The 23,411-nt window shown below is 36.9% G+C and overlaps 3 protein-coding genes across 5 annotated transcripts; 1 reads left to right on the top strand and 2 right to left on the bottom strand.

Annotated features, from left to right (window-relative positions):
• Positions 1-5,962: 5,962 nt before the first annotated feature.
• Positions 5,963-6,712, top strand: LOC111711606 (uncharacterized). Its single transcript, XM_023486003.1, has one exon. It carries the CDS (start codon positions 5,963-5,965, stop codon positions 6,710-6,712), a length of 750 nt encoding a protein of 249 aa, XP_023341771.1.
• Positions 6,713-15,954: 9,242 nt separating this feature from the next.
• LOC111711593 (zinc finger protein 711) lies at positions 15,955-18,487 on the bottom strand. Its single transcript, XM_023485988.1, has 2 exons — positions 18,020-18,487; positions 15,955-17,404 (listed from the first exon to the last, which is right to left on the bottom strand). The coding sequence occupies exons 1-2, from the start codon at positions 18,108-18,110 to the stop codon at positions 16,446-16,448; spliced, it is 1,050 nt and encodes a 349-aa protein (XP_023341756.1). The 5' UTR covers positions 18,111-18,487; the 3' UTR covers positions 15,955-16,445.
• A 193-nt stretch (positions 18,488-18,680) lies between these two features.
• LOC111711592 (zinc finger protein draculin) lies at positions 18,681-23,002 on the bottom strand. 3 transcript variants are annotated; one of them, XM_023485984.1, is made up of 5 exons: positions 22,861-23,002; positions 22,278-22,412; positions 20,694-21,929; positions 19,805-20,081; positions 18,681-19,478 (listed from the first exon to the last, which is right to left on the bottom strand). In XM_023485984.1, exons 1-3 carry the CDS (start codon positions 22,973-22,975, stop codon positions 20,722-20,724), a joined length of 1,458 nt encoding a protein of 485 aa, XP_023341752.1. In that variant the 5' UTR covers positions 22,976-23,002; the 3' UTR covers positions 18,681-19,478; positions 19,805-20,081; positions 20,694-20,721. The 3 variants fall into 3 exon arrangements, with proteins under 3 accessions (XP_023341752.1, XP_023341755.1, XP_023341754.1); XM_023485987.1 differs by having other exon boundaries at positions 19,817-20,081; XM_023485986.1 differs by having other exon boundaries at positions 18,681-19,463; positions 19,817-20,081.
• Positions 23,003-23,411: the final 409 nt, after the last annotated feature.

Here is a 23,411-nt window from a genome sequence, read left to right as displayed (position 1 = left end):
GATAATAGAGAACAAGAGAACTAGAGAACTAGAGAACCAGAGAACAAGAGAACCAGAGAACTGGAGAACCAGAGAACTAGAGAACCAGAGAACCAGAGAACTAGAGAACTAATGAACTAGATAATAGAGAACTAGAGAACTAGAGAACCAGAGAACCAGAGAACCAGAGAACCAGAGAACTAGAGATCCAGAGAACCAGAGAACCAGAGAACCAGAGAACCAGAGAGCCAGAGAACCAGAGAACCAGAGAACCAGAGAACCAGAGAACCAGAGAACTAAAGAGCGTTGATTCTAATTTTTAAAACTGTTTAGATCAGTGTGTTGGCCATTTAACAACCAAACAATTAAGTTATAATTAGAAAGAGTGGAGTGTAGGTTTGTAATATAATCTTTATCTATGTGTAATGATATCTATGTTATCTATGCTAGTAATATATATATATCTTATTTATCTGTATGTTGACTCTGCTGGGCTAGCCCGGTCAGTTTCATTCACCTGTATATAAAATAAATCAGTTCAATAGGATTCGTTGATTAATACGGACGTGTATAGAGCCTTGAGTATTGGCTGAGTATAGAGAGCCTTGAGTTTTGGCTAGAGACAGAGTTACATAGATTCAAATTAGACTTTGAGTCGAGTTATCACGGAAGTATTTAGCATCTAGATATCTTACAAAAGTGGTGGCAGCGGTGGGATAAAATAGAACCCAAATCTAGATGCCCGAGACTCCAAAATTATTTCGTAAGAAGAGTAAAGTGAAAACCTGGTTTAACGGATTAGCCAGAGAAGTGTCGACAGGAGAGGATTTGCCTGTGAGAGTATCAAGTGGGACTACAGGAAATACAGTGGCTACCTTTCAAGGTTATCCAAGTTTACCCATTGACGATTCTGAATTGGAAGGAGAGATGGAGGGACCCTCTCACCCAGCGACGGACGCAATGGTGGAGATAAGGCAGCAGTTTCAACTGCTACAAACTCAACTGGCGGAGACTAAGAAGGAAATGGCGGAGATCAAGCAGAAAGATAAGGATAAATCTTTTGCCCAGACCTGGCAAGAATCAGCGACACCAGAGACACAGGACCCCATCGGTAGAGTAGTCGCGATGTTAGAGCGACAGAAGGTGGAGGATTCACAAGAGTACTATATATCCTGGCTGAAGAAGGAGAAGGCGGAGGGGAGAGTAGATAGAAGTACCCTTAGGGATCTAAGCAGGGCGGAGGCTGACTATGAGAAGAGACTGTTGGATTTTAGCTGTAGAGCCCCGACATATGATGGTAACCCCAGTAAGGTGTTTGACTGGTGTGGGGAGTTAGAGAAACATCTGTCAAGGTTTAAGTGTGAGACGATTCCCAACGATGCAATAAAGAGGATGCTGCTAGACTGTATAACGGGAAAGGCACAGTCTGAGATCGTATTGTTGAAACCTGATGGGTTGGCTTTTGACAACTACGAGATTGGTGAGTTCTTCCAAGAATTATTAAAGAAATTCACCCATGAGAAGGATGAGGAAGGCAGGAAGATGGAGTATTTGCAAAGGAGACAGATGAGGAATGAGGATGCTAGGCAGTACTACACGGACAAACTGAGGTTATTTGTGCAAGCCTACCCCCCAGCACGGAGGAGTTTAGTAGAGTTCAAGACGAATATGTTAATGGGCCTGTATAACGCTGAGTTGAGGAAAACTTGTCTTACATTTATGCCTAAAGAGATTAAACATGAAAGAGAGATTAAAGCAGTACTGGACCACCAACTGATAAACCTGAGGACTTATAACATGGATCCGAGAGCCCCTGCACAGGATATGGCAGGATTACACAGTACTTATGGGTATGATGGGAGCGAGATGAGCAAGGCCAACGAGATGTTGAAGACGGGGCAGGTGCCCATGGACGTCAACGCCATGCCAGGGTTGGTGGAGGACGTGTCTGATGTTGAGGATTTAGAGGCTGAGGGCGGAATAAATGCTATACAGAATGGAGATACGTGCTATTTTTGCAAGAAAACTGGTCATCAGAAGAGGGACTGCAGGAAGTTTGAAGAATGGAAAAAGAAGAATCCCTATAAGAAACCTGGGGGAAATTCCAGCAGTGCTAATCCCCACCCATCAATTTCGTGTTATAATTGTGGGAAGGAGGATCATATCTCCCGGGAGTGCAGAGGAGAACGGAGAAATCAAGGAAGGAGAGGAAATGGCGGATATGGGGGCGGACAGATGGCGGATATGGCTAAATCTATGGCAGCTATGCAAGAAGTTCTGAAGAAACTGGTTCCAGAAGCGGTTTTTCCCTAGGGAGTTACGATGACGGACGGTCGTTAACTCCTATGATTGCAGAAAATAATGATTTGAATGTGAATAATAATCGTTTAATAAACATTTCTGTTAATCCAAATGTCCTTAATTCATGTGAATTAATACCGGAAGTGCAAGTTAATAATGTTAGACCGGAAGTATTAGATATTAGAGACAAGGTTAGAGAAGTATCTAATGGTTTTAACCCGGAAGTGAGGGGTAGTTTAAGGCCTAACGGTCATAAAGATCCGGAACTGAGAGAATGGGAAAGGAATATCCTAGTACATCTGAACAATGTTAATTTAATTGAGAGGGACGACCGTAAAACCTCATATGTGAAATTTAAGTTATTTAAGCGGGACATATACGGATTAGCACTAGTAGACACAGGCAATTTAGTGAAAGGTACTTTAGTGTCTAGTGAATTCTGGAAGATGATAGGAGGGAAAATGTTGGAGGAGAGTAATGCTAGAGTAAACACGGCGGAGAAAGGTGGGAAAGGATTGAGAGTCCTAGGGAAAGGGGAAAAGATTAGATTCTACTTGGATGGCCTGGACCGGAGGTTTGAAGTAGAACCAATTGTGATAGAAGGACTAAACCACGCAGTGAACTTTGGTATCAAGTTTTTTCGCCAACAGGAAGTGTCCATATCCTGTACAGAGAAGGAAGTGAAATTAGTTACCGGAAGTAAGGGACAGGAAAGGTTAACGAGGCTGTGCAGTGCTTATGGGAAACCTTTCCCTTTCATGATTAAAGGTCGGAGAGTAGATAAGGAAAACAAGAAGTATACCCAGATACTTCCGGCGTTGTGGAAAGCAGAGAAACGGGAACCGGAAGTGAATCAAATAGATCCAGTAGAGGAAGTAGTAGAGAGAAAGTTATGGGCTGCAGAGAAGATAACTATACCTGCAGGAAGTGCCAAACTAGTCAAGGTTAGAACTGAAGGTAACTGGACTGGGGCTGGGGTGGTAGAATCGTTACCGTTAGAAGATCAAGAGAAGGGGAGAAACATTTTACTTCCGGAAAATGCCTATGACCTATCAGGAAGTGTACATGCGATATATGTAGAGAACCATGCAGAGGAGTGAGTAGAGTTGTGTGTGGGACAGAAGCTAGGCACCATTCATAGTATGTGTATAGATAAGCAAGCCTGGATTAGAGAGGAACTAAGGGGAAGTGCGGTGTCAGATTTGGATGAAGAGGAAGTGTGTAATTCTTCAGAATCCGTCAATTCTCTGCAGGAGTCAGATTTCACGACAGAGGAGAGTAAAAGGAAGTTTATCAAGGACAGTTTCAAGATAGATGAGAACGAAATTCTAAATAGAGATGCAAATTTGAAGGAGGAAGTAATCAAAATTTTCTTGGAGAACTTTTCTACGTTAGCACTTCATCCTAACCATTATGGGAAAACAGATTTATTGGAGCTGCGGATAGAACTACAACCTGGGGCAGTACCTAAGAGATCTAAAGTGAGACCCTTGAACCCTGATCAAAAGGCAAACTTGAAAGAACAATTGGAAGAGTGGATCCAACAAGGGATTATAGAACCTGAAAATAGTCCCTGGGCATCACCACTAGTTCCGGTGAAGAAGAAGGATGGATGGGTGACTGACCTGAGGCTGCTTAATGACGTCACAATTAATGATGCTTATCCTCTGACGAATATTCAGGAAAATCTACAAAAGTTGAAGGGTGCAAAAATCTTCACCTCAATTGACGCCTGCGGGGCATATCACGCGATATAGATAGAAGAGGGGAGCAGGGATTGTACAGCTTTTATTAGTCCTTTCAGCACATTTCGTTATATCCGGATGCCTTTTGGCCTGTCAAATGCCGGAAGTGTCTACAGCCGGATGTTGGACCTAGCCCTGGCCCATTTACCTGTGGAGTACTGGTTATCATATCTCGACGACATCCTGGTGTATTCTATGGACACCTGGGACCACTTGAAGCATCTGAAGAGCATCGTGGAGGCTCACACCAAGGCAGGGATCAAGATTCAACCTAAGAAGACCAAGATATTTCAGACAGAAACCGAGTATTTAGGACATAAAGTGAGTCAAGGCGGAGTACAGATGTTGGATCAATATGTGAAAGATATACAGAGCTGGCCACGGCCCACTAGCTGCAAGGAAATGTCGTCATTTCTGGGTTTCACGGGTTATTACAGAGGTTTTATTCCTAGGTACTCAGCTTTGACCAACAGGATGAAGGCGGAGAAATTTGTATGGACTGAAGATATGGAGAAGGATTTTATGGAGTTAAAGGCGGAGTTTTCAGCAGGGCGGATACAAGCCTATCCAGACTTTGATTCAGATGAACCATTCATCCTTACTACGGACTGGTCGTCTTTAAATATTGCTAGAGTTTTGTCTCAGAAACAAGAGGGAGTAGAACGTTTCCTGGGATGTTGGGGGCGGAAGTGTAATCATTATGAGAGACACTATTCCAGCGCCAAGGGGGAGTTGCTCGCCTTGGTGAAGTGTATGAAGAAGTGGGAACATATTCTGAAGTACCGGCCCCCCCTCTCTAGTTTACACTGATGCTGCTAGTATATCGTGAACTTGAAATCAGAAGAAACTATCTTTCAACACTGGTACGCGGAACTGGCACAGTTTGAGTTCATTGTTATACACAAGAAAGGAAGTGAGAACGTTAATGCAGATGCTTTATCTAGGGCCAAGCATTTAGATGAGCCAACGACAGAAGAAAACGAAGAGTACCAAGAAGCAAACGAAGTGGGAGAGATGAAGATAACTTTTGCATACAAACTGGAAGGAAATCCCGTGGAAATAGGAAAAGTGAGGCGGAAGTTTGCCGGATATCCGCCTGCTATTCACAACCTAAGTAATGAGACAAGATTTGAGATAATAAAGGGAAATGAACTGAGGAAGTTACAGGAAGAGGATGTAGTTTGGAAGGAAGTGATCAAATGGATTTTAAGTGGCAAAGTTCCCAAGATGCAGGATGTGAGGGGGGAGATACAGGAAGTACTATCAGTGAGACAGATATTTAATCCTACCCTGTTAGTGATGCATAATGGAATCCTATGTTACAACCGTCACACAGATCCAGCCAAGCCATATGATGCATTACGTGTTTGTGTACCAGCAGTGAAGTTAGAGGAAGTGTTTAAGATTTGTCATAAGGCATGGCTGGGGGACATAGAGGTGTGGGTGGAACGTTAGACAAGTTCCAGAGAACATTCTTTGCAATGTCTGCACATGAGAAAATCCGTAGATTGGTGGATCGATGTAACACCTGCCTAGCTAAGGAAAGGAGTATTCAAACCAAGAGAGGGCCCCACAAGCCTAGCACAGTGGGCAATGTAGGTGAGAAAGTTTTCATAGACTTAGTATCAATGTCAGAAACAGTGAGGAAGAATCGTTATATGTTAACGGTACAGGATGGGTTTACCAGATTTGCAAGTGCATATCCGATTTGCAACAAGGAAGCAGGCACTGTGGCTAGAGTTCTGATACATTAACATTTCAGTGTATTCGGCCTGCCAAACCAAATTCATTCCGATAACGGAGCCAAGTTTGTAAACAATTTATGGACTGAATTGTTTAGTGAATTAAAGATCTTGCATACAAGAACCCCCCCGTATAACCCCTCATCTAATATTGTGGAATGATGGCATAGAACAATAGTGGGTATTTTGAGGACTATGGGCAGGGAGATGCAAAATGAATGGGACCTGGGAATAAAAGCGGCTTGTCTGGCCTATAATACTACGGTACACAGTAGTACAGGCCAGACACCGTTCTTTGCAACATTTGGACGGGAAGCGATAGTTCCCATCCACTGGGTTTACCCAATCCCACGACCGGATGCTGAGAAGGATGTATCTGCCTGGACAGAGACTATACTAGAAAGGTTTCAAACTGCTAATGCTGGGATGAGAGAGAGACAACAACAAACAGTGCGGAGAAATGCTCAATATTACAAGCCAATCTTGAACCAGTTTAACGTAGGACAGTGGGTATGGATCTTTGACCCCAAGATCATTCCAGGCAGTTGTGACAAACTCAGGTCTTATTGGGCGAGGCCTTATAAAATTGTAAGATTGTTGGCGTCAGCATTAGCCGATGTGATGACTGTATATGAGCAAGGGAAACCGAGGATAGTGAGTCTAGACATTCTCAAGGAGTTTAGGGGGGAAAACAACGTGCACGGATTACCCAGCGACCCCCCTCACCCAGCATTTCAAGGGGGAGATGAGATTACAGAAATTCCTAACTCGGAGCTAGAGAAACCGACAACAGAAGAGATAAAGAATCAAGAGAGACAGTCAGAAAAGAGAAGACAAGACCCAGGGGACAGAAGGGAGACAGCTGGCCAGACAGAACCACAGGAGATTAGACAGACTGACCGCGAGACCCAGATAACATCCAGCTGTAAAGAGGAGGGGGGGTAGCCCACCCAACTCTAGATTTAGACGGAGAGGTGGAAATGCAAGGCGGAGAGGCGGAGACCCAGCACAATAATAGATTAGAAGAAATAGATGAACCGACCCTGCCAACCCTGGCCTGCGAAAATGAGATGGACATGCAAGAGGGGGGCAATGGAACAGGGGGGGGGGGCAATCAGAGGGTGCAGAGAATGATGTATACATGCAGGAGGGGGTTACAGGAGTAAAGAGGGGGCAATCAGAGTGTGTAGAAAACCAGTGCAACGGCAAATTGAGAAGGAGAGAAGGGATAAAGCAGGGTTTACAGGATATTACACCGGTAAGTTATGAAGAATACGAAGACAGCTGGGACCTTGAGGACCAATCAAAGAAGTGTAAAAAGGCGGCGAATTGTTTATTGGCCAGCTGCGAATGTAAAGGCGAGAGTGAACCAATCAGGGACGAGAGAGGAGACCTGCTGGTACATTTACCCCCAGACACGGTTGCAGAGTTGGGCAGGCAGGCCGGGAACAGAGACACAGCCGGGGCGATACCTCCAACCTTGATACCAGGCCCGAGTAGCAGTAATACCGGCCGGTACAGCAACACAGCTGCGGGGTTGAGTGCAGCTGCAACCTCTGCTAGTTCAAATCATACAACAGACACAGTTAGTCAGTTGCATAGCAGGCCAAGGAGGATTCAGTCATCCTGGAGTAAGAGAGTATTAAGGATCATGATTACCATGATGTTGTTACTTGTGTCAATTTTGAAGGTGGAAGGAAACTCAGACTGGCGGGAGTCAGCTTTCCAGAGCCAGTCATTCGACTGCACCACCCCTGTTATGCTCGACCAGCTACATGAAGTTTATATCAGGACTATAGGGGGAAAGATATCTGCTGAGTACTCCGGAATTTCATTCCCCACTGACTGTTCGAAAAACTGGAGTTATAACTGTCCTCAGCTCTACTTGCTGGATGATCAAGTTCAAGCCTGCACCGTCAAGAGGATCCAGCCTGTAAGCCTAAAGCCTGAAGAGACCAGTAGGAGGATATCAGACAACCTTTCCATGCTGTATAACGAGAGCAAGACAGATGTTTTATTATTGCCTGGATGTCCTCAATTAATCATACATCATACTTCTCCGGGCACGGCATCAACCACCTCTGATGAGAGAGCTGCTGAACTGCTTGAAGCCTTGAGTTTGGACGTGAGAAGTGACCAATATCTGATCCAAACCCTGTGTTGTCGGGGACATCAGGATTGCAGTGCATTGAGCAATCCTAACGACAGGGTAGAACGTGGAGATGGTACGACCTGGCTTGATGTTACACGCGATCAGGATTATCTCTATCGTTTAAGTCGTGAACCTGGGTGGCTGGCCCGTCGAAAGGGCGAAAACGTGTACGAGGAATTATGTAAAAGGATTGAGGTTCCGACCACAGAAACTCCGATAGTTTTTTAGCAAGGGATCTGTTCTGTTATGTAGGAGCTCGGAGTACGATGATTACCCTGAACAGGGCTTTGCTCAAAAGCCTTAAGAATTCTATAACAGAAACTATCCAAGTACAAATGCTAGTACCGAATGTTGGAAGCCTATAAATGTCACATTATTGTTGGATCGGTTACAAACGATAACCTTGACACTTCCCCTTGTGGGATTTGTAATATAATCTTTATCTATGTGTAATGCTATCTATGTTATCTTTGCTAGTAATATATATATATCTTAATTATCTGTATGTTGACTCTGCTGGGCTAGCCCAGTCAGTTTCATTCACCTGTATATAAAATAAATCAGTTCAATAGGATTCGTTGATTAATACGGACATGTATAGAGCCTTGAGTATTGGCTGAGTATAGAGAGCCTTGAGTTTTGGCTGAGACAGAGTTATATAGATTCAAATTAGACTTTGAGTCGAGTTATCACGGAAGTATTTAGCATCTAGATATCTTACAGGTTTAGGATCTAATATAATTTAAAAAAAGCGTGGTACAGGGGTTGCACACTCAATTAAAAGAAAGTTAATATTAAACTAAAAATGAAAAGATTTACAGATAAACGGAAGAAACCTGAGAGGATGTTCTCAGATCTGATAAAGAGACAGATAGATAGATAGATAAACAGACAGACAGATAGATAGACAGAGAAACAGATAGACACATACACATCTAGATAAACAGAAAGACAGATAGGATATATAAACAGATAAATAAAAAGATAGATAAACTGACATGCAGATAGATATACAGATGGATAGACAGATAGCTAGATAGATAGCTAGACATATAGCTAGACATAAAGCTAGACAGATAGATAGACAGATAGATAGACAGATAGCTAGACAGTTAGCTAGACAGATAGCTAGACAGTTAGCTAGACAGATAGCTAGACAGATAGACAGATAGATAAACACATTCTCAAATGAACACTTCTGGAACATATTCTCAAATGAACACTTCTGGGATCTCGAAAATTATGAATGAATTTTGATTGTCAATTGAAACGTTAATCAATCTAATATTATTTAGAATGCAGAAAATAAGTTAAACTAACTTCATTTTGACGAGATTTTTTTTTGAAATTTTCATGAAAAACTTGCTGAAATGAGTGAAAATAAAAAAAAACCGGTGTATTTCCAGGATAAAAATCCGTACAATCCGTACAATTTGAAAAAAATCCGTACAATCCGTACAATTTTAGGGTTACAAAATAAAAAATCCGTACAATCCGTACAATCCGTACATTTTGGCCACCCTGAAAATGGCCGGCTCAGCACCCGTTGGGGCCTGAAAACCCCCTGAAATCAATAGATTTCACTGGTCCAGGGGGGAGCTTAGCCCCCAAAGCCCCCCCTGAATACGCCTCTGTGTAGCGCCCAATCTTAGGTCGGAAAACTTTTGAGTTAGAAAACACATTGGTCCGTTTCCATCAGCTAGGTTGGGTGAGGACCTAGTAATTGAATTTTGTTAGAGGTCAAACAAAATTAACAGAAAAATCCATCAAGAGATTTTCCGTGCTGTTAAAAACTTCCTTTAGGTTTGAACTTTTGATTTTTAACATTTTTGCATATAATTTTGTATTTGATAAAAAATATTTGAAACATTAGATGATAACCTAGAAACCTTCAATCATTCTTAGTTTTTCTGTATACTAAACAATCCAACATCTAACTTAAAAATTGTTTCACGACCAATCAGTCTCTATCTGAAAGTAAGCCACCCCTGGATTATCATTGCCTGTTCGCTGAGTTGCCCCTGAAGGAGATATGTACTTTTTGCTGTGTGGATAGAAATACCAGCATCAAACCAGTTTTAGTCTTTTTTATAGGCAAACGCCGGTGTCATGCCTGGAGAGAACTCATACCTACAGCGAACTCTGGTTAAGAACTTTTATAAACTATAAGTTCATTAAATATTCACATCTTAAAGTTAGTGAGAGGGTTTCATTGATCCAGCGACTTTTTGCTAACAAATTTCCAGGGGTTAAACTCCCCTTTAAGGCAACCATGTTTAACATGAGAAAAAATATCTCTCACATGGATCCTTAGAAAATTGCATTAAAAGGTCCAGGGCTGGGCCCAAGAGGACACCAGGTTTTAAACGAGATTATCATGATGGAAAACTGGTTGATAATTCACGTGATTAATTCACGGCCCCTCCTTGTGTTATACTCGTGGTATATCTACTTTTCACAATCTTGAAGATTCCTCCTGTGTACAGCACGGGTAAAAAATGCGAAATTATGCTTTGAAAATTCTCGGCGTTATTTCACATGCTGTACAAGTACCAAAATAAACCAGTGCAAGATCTTGCAAATTCCTATCGTGTTAAACTAGAGTAATGCAATGCCAGAATTTTTAGATTTTAATTCTTGTAATTATCATGTGTAATATTTTTGAGATAATTCTATAGTTCAATTCTTGTCGTTTTTCACATGTTGTGCTCAAATAAGCAAAGATACCAGTGCAAGATCTTACCTATTTCCAATGTGTTAATCATGAGTAATGTATAAATGTCAGAATATCTAGATTTTAATTCTTATAACTATCACCCGTAAAATATTTGATATATCACGGGAAGAACTTGATGTTTCATTTTTAATAAAGTTGCAAAATCATAACACTTGGTGTCTCTGCTCATCTTTCAGAAACTAAAAGTTTATTGTAGTAAAATGAAATATTTTAACTTACATGCAGTTTTCAGGTTAAAACAAGCATGAGCAGAGTATAGAAAAGTTTCAAGTTGAACTTTGTATTGAATTTCTCAACAACCCCTTTTTGGAATATCGATCTTTCAGATACATAAAGGAAGGAGAATTCTTATAATTATGAACACATTAACATAATTGAACATTGTTCAGACTTGAAATTTCACTTTGTGATAAGAATAGTTTAAAGTTTACATGTTCAAGATGTTTGATGTAAAAGAAATAAACTAAAATGTTTAGTTTCATAACATTTTGTAATAATTATATACTGTTAATTCATAATATATTTATATATCAGAAATCAATTAAATATCCCCTCTCTTTCCTGGGGTTTTTAAAAAATGTAATTTAAGTAGATGGGAGAAAATAATTTTCTCATGTAAAAATCCCTTGTTCATCTCATGAAATAAACTCAAGTTTTCACTGAGTAAAAACTTGGTCCTAGACCCGTGATCAAATCGTCGACATTCACCTTGACAACACATGAATTATCACGGGATATTGACGGGACACTTGTGTGAAATACACCAAATAATCTTATCTTATCTTAACCACTAATTCTTAACTATATTGAAACAAAAAACGATAAAATAGTTGTCAAAGGTAAGATTAAAATTACATTGAAATCTGGATATTGATCTGTTGAGATCAAAACAGGCTCAAACTTGCTCAGGTTGATATCCCCTCTCCTCTCTACATACACAAGTTGCAAACACAAAAGAATCTGTATTTCAAACCTGTAATAAATTACAGATATTAAACATGTGTAACAATGTTATCTAGTAGTTAAAATGTTGGTATAAATCGTTATATTTGTTTAAACAAACTTACAAGTTTCCAGTAGGTAGGGGGAAATGAGGGGTTGATAGGATCAGTAAAATTAAACCTTTTGAAAAATAAATACCCGTATGGTTACAAAAATTATTGTTTAAAGCGATAATAACAAATTTTAAGCATTTCTATATTTAAAACGTGTTTTCACTTTTTACGGATTTGTCATCTATTGACGGAAAAGATTGGGTTTGGGAGGGGATTCAATTTCAAGACGACATCTATTGAAGCAAGGTTTCAAGATGAATTTATTGTCAACATGATCGTATAGCTAGTGATGGACATTAGCATGGGTCAGTTGTCTAGAAATTTGAGGGATTTTGGACTTGAAAACACCAATTACTAATGTTGTGAACTTGGGAAGGTTCCAACATTTCAAAACTATTCTCTGTAAAAGTTTCTTTTTACAAAACAATGAAATTATTCTTTATCCGTAGAGAAATTATAAGGGGATAAACGAACAAAAAACAATATTTTTTAAACTTCCTTTTTGGGACTCAATTTTTGCCTATTTCTTCTCTAAGGTCAAAATTTGGAATGATATAAGGAAAGCAAATTTAGAATAAATAACTTTGAAATTGGTCAAACTGTTTTTGTTAATGCAATATACGATCCGAAGTTCGTTCTGCTGCAGAATTTCTTTTGGAATCTTTTAGGCTTTGGTCTATCAACCCTTGTGCATCAAGGACATCTTTTCCTTGATCCTACTGCAGACCTGCATCCCCAATTCAGTGACGAAACCCCAGCAAATCACATTAAAACCATTTGTTTTCAGGATTATCTCTTTCTTTCCCTTAAAATGTGTATATATTTGTACCTAAAATAGCCATCCTACAGTTTATTGAGAAAAAAATTATGAAAGAAACTAAGAATTTAATCCTGTTAAACATTGGTATTACTTGTGCAAGTTGTTAATTTCTTAAATCAATCAATTAAAAGAAAATTACATGTTAATAATTTCAAATTACCATAATTAAAACTACCAAAAAAACCTATTTAAAACTTGCATAAATTCTAAATATTATAAAAAATGGGATATTTAAAAAAAACTTTCCAGACTGTTGTGGAATCTTTCAAAAATAAAATACAACTTAAGTTGCACAATGCTCATAACTACAGACAGCAAAAAATGGAAGATGATTAATATATTAAATAGTTCTTAGGCCGAATTTAAGAAATTTGAGCCGCGTCTCAGATTTGAGACTTAGGCTCAAAAATTGTTGGTTCCACTTAAAATTGTATTCAGTTTTGAGCCGGCGCTCAGTTGGAACCGGGTTTTTGCGGTTCAGTGACGCGGTTTAAATTCTTTCAATTCGGCCTCTGATTCTAACTCTTTTACAGGTTAAAGAGGAAACTTTGATTTATGATGAATGGGAATTAATAAATGGTATTGGAGGACTACTTGGCCTGCTTCTAGGATTCTCGCTTCTCTCCTGCCTTCAGATTACTGTAGATGGCTTGGTAAGATATAAACATGGATCTTGTCTTCAATGCTACTATTACAAAGAACATAAACACCAAATCTGTGAAAAAATAGCTGATTGTTTTTTTTTTTTAACTTCCATTTGTTAAATGGAATGTTTGTGGCTTCTCTAGAACTCGAAATCTTAAGTAATAAAGCTATCCCTGGTTTAATCCTCAAACGTTTAAATGAATAAAAAAAATATAAACGCTCTTTCATCGAATTAAACTTTTATTTAATTTCCTTTAACTATTTATGAAAATACAGTAGTTGCAGTGCTTACTGCTTAAGATTCATTTGATTTTGATGCAGATCCGGATCCGGTTCATGGATCCGCAATGCAAAAAATTGATCCGGATCCAGGTCATGAATATTTCTCTAAGATTTACTGATAAGATAAGATTTACAGAAGAAAAATATTGTAACAATTTTTCATCTTTTTTTGCCATTTTTTTAAACCTTCAGAGATAAGGAAATATTTTAATATTTCAAATTTGAATTTTGAGAGCAAAAGATTTGTTTGCATTTTTTTGTTGGATCCGAAAATTTTTGCAGGTTCGGATCCGGATCCAGGATTCGAAAATGTTGTAGATCGTAAGCCCTGCTTAGTTGTACTCTTTATACAAATTATGTTTTATACTCGTCATACTTTAAGTGAACTCCACCCTCTCTAAACATTGCTCAATCTATTATTTAACAAATAAATGCAACACTTTTAAACATAATTTAGTTAAAAATATATATTTTTTAGAATAATTGGAGACAAGTTTACAACCGATGCAAAGGAAGTTGGTTGATGACTAAAGAATTGTAAACTTACATCTTTTAAATGTTCATAATAAATGTTTAACTTCTCTTCAAATACTTCACATTTTAGTCTCTGCCGTAGTAATCTGCCAGACACAGTGACTGGTCAGCTTTCAAAATTCCGTATTAGTTTTTGGGATGTAAGCGTTTTGATTTTTTTTTTAAAAACGATGGTTTCGTTATGAAAACGATGACGAAAAATCGAAAACGATGACGAAAAATCGAAAACGAAACGATTGTTTTTTTAAAGTTCGATTTTTAAAAATGGTCGTTTTAAAATCGATCGCTTTGAAAAACGGTCGTTATTAAAACGATCGTTTTTATAAAACTCGTTTCGTTGTCAATCGTTAACAAAGAGAGAGGAAACCGACCTGAAGGGCACCTGAACCCCCACAACTGTTTAACTTCATGTAAGACGAGATTCATTAAAGCATGCAATTTATTTTTCAAACCGATCGTTTTTCCAAAAAGGACTGTTAACAACAACCCTTGACGACCCTTTGATAACTATCGTTAACATAATTTTTCAAAAAAGATCGTTTTTTTTCAAAAGCGATAGTTTTTTTTTAAAAACAATCTTATAAAAAACTGTCGCAAATCGTTTTTATAAAAACGATCCTTTTAAGAAACAATCGTTATTCGTTTTCTAAAAGTTCAAAACGAGTGGGGTCGTTTTTAAAAACGATATTTTTTTCCGAAAGGAAACTATTGTTCTTAAAAGCAATTGAAAAACAAAACAAATAACGATCGTTTAACGATCGTTTTCAAAAACGATTAACAACTCTAAATTTGGATCTATGTTTGAACAGAATTCATTAACATCTTCCAGTTATCAGCTATTGAAGTGAATTAGTTGCAAACAGTACAAAGTACAATGTTCATTGTTCACATTTAAAAAAAAAATACAACTTTAGATAATATTATTGGACTCGAGTTCTACAACAGAAATACAAATACAAATTTTACCCACTCTTATTTTGGGATTTTTAGCTATATTTTTTTTGAAAACAATGTAAATTAATGTATACAAGAATATTTTTCAAAGGAGAATATAATTAAATAGCTATGATGTATGCCTTATTCAACACAGCAAAATAATGTAAATACAGTGCAGCAGGAAAATAAAGAGAATACAGGGCAGCAGGAAAATAAAGTGAATACAGAGCAGCTGGAAAATAAAGTAAATACAGGACAGCAGGAAAATAAAGTAAATACAGGGCAGCAGGAACGTAAAGTAAATACAAGGCAGCAGGAAAATACAGTAAATACGGGGCATCAGGAAAATATAGTAAATACAGGGCAGCAGGAAAATAAAGTAAATACAGGGCAGCAGGAACGTAAAGTAAATACAAGGCAGCAGGAAAATACAGTAAATACGGGGCATAAGGAAAATAAAGTAAATACAGGGCAGCAGGAAAATAAAGTAAATACAGGGCAGCAGGAAAATAAAGTATATACAGGGCAGCAGGAAAATAAAGTAAATACAGGGCAGCAGGAAAATAAAATAAATACAGGGCTGCAGGAAAATGAAGTAAATACAGTGCAACAGGAAAATACGTAAATACAGGGCAGCAGAAAAATAAAGTAAATACAAGGAAGCAGGAAAATAAAGAAAATACAGGGCAGCAGGAAAATACAGTAAATACAGGGAAGCAGGAAAATAAAGTGAATACAGGGCAGCAGGAAAATACAGAAAATTCGGGACAGCAGGAAAATTAAATTGGAAAACAATAATATATATCTGGATTTTATACTAGCATCAATTAATAGTTGCTTATTATAGGAACAAAATTAGTCATTATTTAGCTAGTAGCATTTGTTTTTGTTCTTTTTCACCTCTTAAATAACTTTTATTTAAAACTTTCCACAAGGTTAGGTTAAAATTAAAAAATTTAAATCAAAAACAATTAAAATCAAAAGTTCAAACTTTTACAATCCTCCAGGCCTCCTAAATCAATTAAATGCGTATATTTATTTATTTATCTATTTACATTATACATTCCCAGAAATATATAAGACACAGAATTTCTTCTGGAAGTTTTGCGGTCAGGTCTATTAACCCTCATGCATTTATGACATTATGTCAATGATCGTTCTGCATATCTGCGAATCCAAAGTCCTTGAGAAAAACCTCAGGACGTCACATTATAATTTTGTTCCAGGATTTTTACTCTCCGCTTACTGTTTAAAACCCCTCTGACATAATTACCCAGAATGGCCATTCTCGTAAAATAATTTACAATTTAATCCTGTTGAGTGTTGATCATTGGGTTTCCTTGTGCATGTCATTTATTTAATGTATTAATAACTAAACGAAACAATAATAAATAATTTCAAATTGCCAAAATTCCAACAACCGAAAACAAAATTCAAATATGAACTATTTTTTAATATTATGACCAACCTGGCCGCCTTTAATAGTATGTTAAAAAAGTGCAGCTGCTCAAATACATTTAATGTTTACTTTTAACATGTTTCTTTAGACCACCGGCAGTTGTTGACGAATATTGACATACATCACATTGTAATCTAAATCCTTCATGCTTGTTTTTCTTATGAACCTTGAGGTTTCCTGGTGTAGAGGCAGTATGGTCACATTTATCACAAAGATAACTCACCCCTTCATGTTTACTTTCAATGTGAATCTTCAAGTAACTTAATCTTGTTGCAACATATTCACATTTATCGCAAGGATATCTTATTCCTTCATGCTGACTATCAATGTGCGTTTTGAGATTTTTAACTGTCGTCGAAACATGATCACATTTGTCACAAAAATATCTAACTCCTTCATGTTTATTCCGAATATGAATATTAAGGCTATTTACGGAAGTAGCAGAAAAGTCACATTTTTTGCAGAAATGCCTTTTCCCTTCATGTTTACTTGTAATGTGTTTTACTAAACCCCCATGGGTATTCAACGTATGTTCACAAATTGGACAAGGATATTTTACTCCTCCATGCTTAACCTTCTTGTGTTCGCTTAGGTTGCTTAATTGAGATGCAGAATAATCACATTTATCACATGGATATCTTACTCCTACATGTCTCATCAAAATGTGTTTTCTTAAATCTCCAACACTGAATGCCTTATGTTCACATTGGTTACATGGATGTCTGATGTGCTCATGTTTCACATCATTGTGGCGTTTAAGTAGTTTTTTAGTTGACGAGATAAATGAACATTTATCACAAGGAAATTTCACCCCTTCATGTTTACTCTTGATGTGCTCTTTTAGATATGGTCCATTTGGAGTAACAAAATCACATTGAGAACAAGGAAACTTTAGCCGTTCATGTTGACTCTTGATATGATGGTTTAGGTCGCTAGCATTTGATGTAACATATTCACATCTATCACATAAAAGTTCCGATTCCAATGGTAGATCTTCAATATCTATAGATACATCAACTGAAAGAGAAAGATATTAAATATCAACCCTAATAAAAAGATTGAAACCAGTTGATTTTTAAAAAACTTGTACTGCTAACTTTAATGTAAATTAGGAATCAAAGACATACGTCGGAGAACTGTAAAAAAAATGAGTTTAGGGTTCAAAAATATTGGTTGGGGGAGAAACGTTGATGGTGTATTTTTGGACCTACGCCCATCCCCTCTACTGCCCATCCGACCTACAAGCACGTGGTTGCCCATCCGACCTACAAAAAGTGCCCATCTGACCTACGAAATTGATATTGACCGTCCGACAGCTACAATTATTTATTTCTACCCTACTGCGCTATAGGCATGACAAAAGCTGCTGAATAGGTCGGATGGGCAAGAAGATATGCCCATCCGACCTACAGCTGTCGTAGGTCAGATGTTGCAGTAGGTCGGATGGGCAGTATAGCGGATGGGCAATAGGACGGATGGGCAGTAGAGCGGATCAACATTACCGAAACGTTCCCTCCCCTAGTAAAAGGCCATAGAAGTAAAGGCATGGGGGTGCAATACATTTTAATTATTAAAAGACCAAATTTTGGAGGCAAGCTCATTTTGAAAAATTCTTTAGTCTTCTAATCATACCCTTAACTTCCAAGCTTTCAATCGTCATGTCCTCTGTCTGCTGATTAGGAGTAAAATCCTCTTCTTTTTTGGGAGACACACTTCCGTCCATCTCTTCTTCCGTTTCTTCTCTTAATCTTCCACTTACAATTCTTTTACAAATCTTTCCATTTTTCTGAAAAATTATATAAAAATAACAAAGGGTTTATTGTTAAAAGTAATAGAACAATTCTTGGTTTAAATTTTCATTGAGTAACACCATATTTTCTGATTTAAAGATATTTTAAAATAGTTTTTAAATTTCAAGGAAATATAGAGATAATCGCCAGTTTTTGTTCTTGCTAATCTTCTGAAAAGGGATTGTTGAGTGTTAAAGCTTGACCTAACTTCAAGTGACCCAACATTTATAGAGTGCATGTCCAAATCAAAATAAAAAACAAAGGCAAAAAAATGCAACAAAAAAAATAACAAAAAATTAGAACCCTTCATAAATAATATAAAAATCTTTAAAAAGGATAACATTCATGAAAAAAGCAGCCATAAAAATCGTTAACAATTAAATTTTAATTGTCATCATAAAATAATCTGTACTCTCCTATAATATCCTTAGATAATGTCTCTGGAAACATAACAATATAACATAAACATAAAATAATATGTATTCTCCTATAATATCCATAGAAAGGGTCCTTGGAAACAGAAAATAATCTGTATTCTCTTATATTATCCTTAAATAGGGTCCTTGGAAACATAAAATAATTTGTATTTTCTTAAAATATCAATAGTTAGGGTCTTTGGAAACATAAAATAATCTGTATTCTCTTATAATATCCTTAGACAGGGTCCTTGGAAACATAAAATAATCTGTATTCTCTTATAATATCCTTAGATAGGGTCATTGGAAACATAAAATAATCTGTATTCTCTTATAATATCCTTAGATAGGGTTCTTGGAAACATAAAATAATCTGTATTCTCCTATAATATCCATAGATAGGGTCCTTGGAAACATAAAATAATCTGTATTCTCCTATAATATCCATAGATAGGGTTCTTGGAAACATAAAATAATCTGTATTATCCTATGATATCCTTAGATAGGGTCCTTGGAAACATAAAATATTATGTATTCTCTGATAATATCCTTAGATATAGTCCTTGGAAACATAACAATATAAAAATATCTGATGTGTTCATGTTTTCTTGTTTGTGCTTTTTGAGATACTGTTTCCAAGACGAAACAAATGGACATTCACTACATGGAAATTTCACCCCTTCATGTTGATTTATCATGTGCTCTTTAGATAAGATTCGATTACCGTAACAAAATGACACTGGACTGGGTACATGGAAACATTTACCTCCATATTTGCTTTTAATATGATATTTCAAATGGCTGGCGTTGTGTGACACATGTTCACATTTATCATATTAAATAAGGATTTAGATCGTAGTTTCACATTATCTTGAGAGATCTCAACTGTGTGCAAAATTGTGTGCAAAATCAAAAGTTCAAATTTAAAAGTATGAGCAATATTTGTTTTAAGTTTCTCAATGCTCAATTTAACCTTATACAAAATTATGACATTTTTTTGGAAAGGAAAACAAGAAAAGTATACAGAAATTCATAAAAAAATTAAATCAAAAAAATAATTGAAGTTACACTTGATTTGCCCTCTTAAATAGAAAAAATTCCAACTGATGAAAAAGAAACATTTTTTTTTGGAGGGGGGGGGGGGGTAGAGTTAAAAATAGGGAAAGTGGATCTTAAGGTGTTGAAAAATATAGATTATAGATACTACACACAGGGATGATAACATGGGTGGGATGGGAATATGGACTAGATAGAAAACAAATACAAGATTTGAAGAAGCAATGAACTGTCAGTTGATCAGCAGGTGAATGCATGACAGATTGGGATGGGATAGGCTAGGATAGGATAGGATAGGATGATAGAATAGGATAGGATAGGATAGGATAGGATAGGATAAGATAGGATAGGATAGGATAGATTGGATAGGGATACATTTGTGTTAATTTGGCAACTGTTTTAGATCAATAACAGATTAAAAAAAGTGTTTAAAGGGACAGTAAAGGAAAAATGAAAGGGGGTATAGGCTAAAAGCTAATAACTTTAGCTTTTCATCGAGACCCTTGAGACGCCTATCTGAAGTTCCTAACTCGAGAGTTGATATAAAGCTGTTTCAAACTTGTACGAAAATGCATATATATACAATTTCGTATAGAAATAGTAGGTTTAAACAGACCATGCTCAGAAAAACAGCAACCAATCTAAAAAAGATGATATCCCAGAGAAAGCTAATTGTAATTTAGGTTTACTTTTATATTTGTTGTTTCTATTTTCAATAGATTTCATTCATAATATTATTTTTACGTCCGTATTACTTGACCAGAAATTCCACCAATGGCAGTGCAGTAAAGTGATCACGTGATACAGGCGGAGACACGTGACCAGTATACTGTTCTGCCATTGGTGATAGTTCTGGTCACGTGATTTAAGTTTCAGATTTTCAAAATTTTACATATATGAATTTTCGTATAATTATAACACAGTTTTATATCAATTTCTCGAGACAGGAACATCAGATAAAACTTTCATGGGTCACGATCAAGAGCTAAAGTGATTAGCTTTCAGCCTATACCCCCTTTAATTTTTCCTTTACTGTCCCTTTAATCTGAAAAAATAACATTTATTAATCATTTTAATGCTTTCTTTTCAGATGTTGCCTTAAAATTCTGGCTGTAGTAGCAATAAATTCACATTTATCACAAGGATGTCTAACCCCGTCATGTATATTCAACTTATGTGTTTTCAAGATGCAGCTTGATGATGCAAAAAATCCACATTCACTGCAGGGATACTTTATTCCTTCATGTTTAGCCATTTTGTGTCTCTTTAAACTATGAAGAGAGGATACCGATAACTCGCATTGATCACATGGAATACTAAATCCCTCATGCCTTTTCCTGATGTGATGCTTTAAAAGATTTGCAGTGGTTCCAATGTAGTCACAAGAGTTACAGGGATGTCTAATTCCATCATGTTTATTCTGCTTATGCCCCTTTAATATCCGTTTTGATGTTGCAGAAAATTCACATTTATCACAGGGATATTTTACTCCTTCATGAATGCTTGCTATATGAACCCTCAAACTTCCCATAGAGGTTGATTTATATTCACAATGATCACAGGGGTATCTCACCCCTTCATGCACACTTTCCATGTGGAGCTTTAGAGTTGATGCTGTGATGGAATAGTAATCACATTTATCACACAGAAAACCCAAACCTTCATGTTTTCCATCTTTGTGAATCTTTAGATTTCTTGCAGTGTTAGTAAAATATTCACATTTATCGCACAAATACCTTAACCCTTCGTGTCTCCGTTCTTTATGTCCTGTCAGAAACACTAGCGTAGTTGCCACATAATCACACTGATCACATGGATACTTGACGAGGTGTTTTGTCTCGAAGTGCTTTTTCAGAATCTTTTCAGTGCTTGCAGCATATTTGCATTCGGAACATGGAAACCCTTTTTCAGTGTGTTTTCTTTGCACATGATATTCAAACCTTTTTAAAGTTGTTGCAGAAAAATCACACATTTCACATGGAAATTTGACAACAACCCTGCACTCCTGAACATGCTTCTTTAGTTCCTTCTGTGTGGATGCAATACATCCGCATTTTTCGCAGGTTTGGCCGAGTTTTTTATGAATTCTTTTAATGTGCAACTTTAAATTTGTAATTGATCCAGGGATGTACCTGCACTTGTCACAGGGATACTTAACTTGTCCATCCTGTTTACTCACAATGTGTTTCATAAAGTTTGTTCGTTTACAAGTGAAATACTTGCATTCAAAACAGGAATATTCAGTCTTGGGGATTGAAATATAATTTTCCAGAACTTGTCCTAAAAACATATCTAATTCACACCACCAGTCAAAATCAACTGAAATTTATTGTTTCTCTGGTAATTTTAAATCATTTTCAAACAAAATGTTTTTCCTTTCTAAACTTTTTTCTAAAGCTCTGTACATCTGAAATCTGCAATTTTCAAGCAATTTTCTGATGATTATGTATTAATTTCTATTTAGCAGTACAGATAATAACGGAAAAATTGACGGTTGAGAGCCAGCTTTGAGATCTTTAAATGACTTAATAATGAATAATAACAAATTCCAAATTGTGGTCTGCCTTTTTAAAGTTTTAAAAAAGCATAACCCACTTTAAAAAATGCAGAAAATTAGTAATGATTTACCTTTGATTTCAATCTTGACGTCATCCTCTTTTACAAAAACAGTCTGAAGGTTGACAGCATCGGAGACTTGAACAATTTCTTGTTTAAAAAGATTATATCCTTGGATTGTTTCTATATTCTCATAATCAGAACATTCTATAATAATAAATAGATTATTAAATATTGATAGAATGATAATAGCACCTCTTCTATATATACACTTTGCTTGTCTGTTTGTTTGTATCCAATAAACGTCAAAACGGCTGAAACGATCGGGCCCACATTTTGTGTGGGACATCACGTGACCCATGGGAAAGTTTATTGAGGATCAAAATTTCAAAACTTTGCCTCCAGCAAAATTGGATTTTTGTCAAATTTTGCAAATCCATTATTTTGTTTGTTTTTGTTCTACAAAGTATACAAAGAGAAAATGTTCACAATTAAAATAGAAGCTGGGCGCGAAGTGCCCTAAAAGCCTAGTTACTAGATTTCGTGTTAACTTTAATAAGGATTCATAAGGAAGTGAACTATAGAGACATTTGGAGATTTTGTTGTTCTGGAATAGATGGATAAGATGGTTGAGAAAATAAAAATAATTGCTTACCTTTCTCGCTTCTTTCCATTTTGATAGTATCTTCCGTTTGTGTGGAACATAATTCATCACTCAACTTTTCCTCTTTTTCTTGGTTCAATTCAATAATTACACAATTTTCCTCCATTTTTCTTGAAGATATTGCATTTAAAATAGAAAGCTTAACTTGAGGTCAGTGAAAACTATAAAATTTAGAAGGCTTAGTCCTAGAGAAATATCTATGGACCCCCAAACCCGCTCCCCACCCCTCCCATCCACTCTTCATCAAAAAAATGTACATGACATTTGAATTGTTTCAGAGTATAAGCTGCGGCCACATGTTGAACAACTCATGTACATTTCTTTATGAAGGGGGCGAGGGGAGGGGGCCCAAATACCTCTCTAGGAAATTACCATTAATCATATGATTTAAGACTGCAGGAGTAAAATATTATAATATTCACTTTTTTTACATGCAATGGGTCGAGTCCACGATTAGGAAATTCACTGGCTTTGGGGTCTGTTTATCTTAATCTTTAAAAAAAACATTTTAGGATCTACCAGGATCGCTTGCCCAATTGATA

This window comes from Eurytemora carolleeae, unplaced genomic scaffold (genome assembly GCF_000591075.1).
Source record: "Eurytemora carolleeae unplaced genomic scaffold, Eaff_2.0 scaffold184, whole genome shotgun sequence".
NCBI lineage: Eukaryota > Metazoa > Arthropoda > Copepoda > Calanoida > Temoridae > Eurytemora > Eurytemora carolleeae.
This window is presented reverse-complemented; position numbering and strand designations above follow the sequence as displayed.

Bases quoted from the DNA above. Each gene is read 5' to 3' on its own strand.
- LOC111711606 (XM_023486003.1), top strand. From the start codon at position 5,963: ATGGGCAGGGAGATGCAAAATGAATGGGACCTGGGAATAAAAGCGGCT.
- LOC111711593 (XM_023485988.1), bottom strand. From the start codon at position 18,110: ATGGACGGAAGTGTGTCTCCCAAAAAAGAAGAGGATTTTACTCCTAAT. The intron at 17,405-18,019 runs GTATGATTAGAA...TTTCTCTTTCAG, and splicing joins TGAAAGCTTGGAAGTTAAGG to TTGATGTATCTATAGATATT.
- LOC111711592 (XM_023485984.1), bottom strand. From the start codon at position 22,975: ATGGAGGAAAATTGTGTAATTATTGAATTGAACCAAGAAAAAGAGGAA. The intron at 22,413-22,860 runs GTAAGCAATTAT...TTATTATTATAG, and splicing joins AATGGAAAGAAGCGAGAAAG to AATGTTCTGATTATGAGAAT. The intron at 21,930-22,277 runs GTAAATCATTAC...ATATGTTTTTAG, and splicing joins CGTCAAGATTGAAATCAAAG to GACAAGTTCTGGAAAATTAT.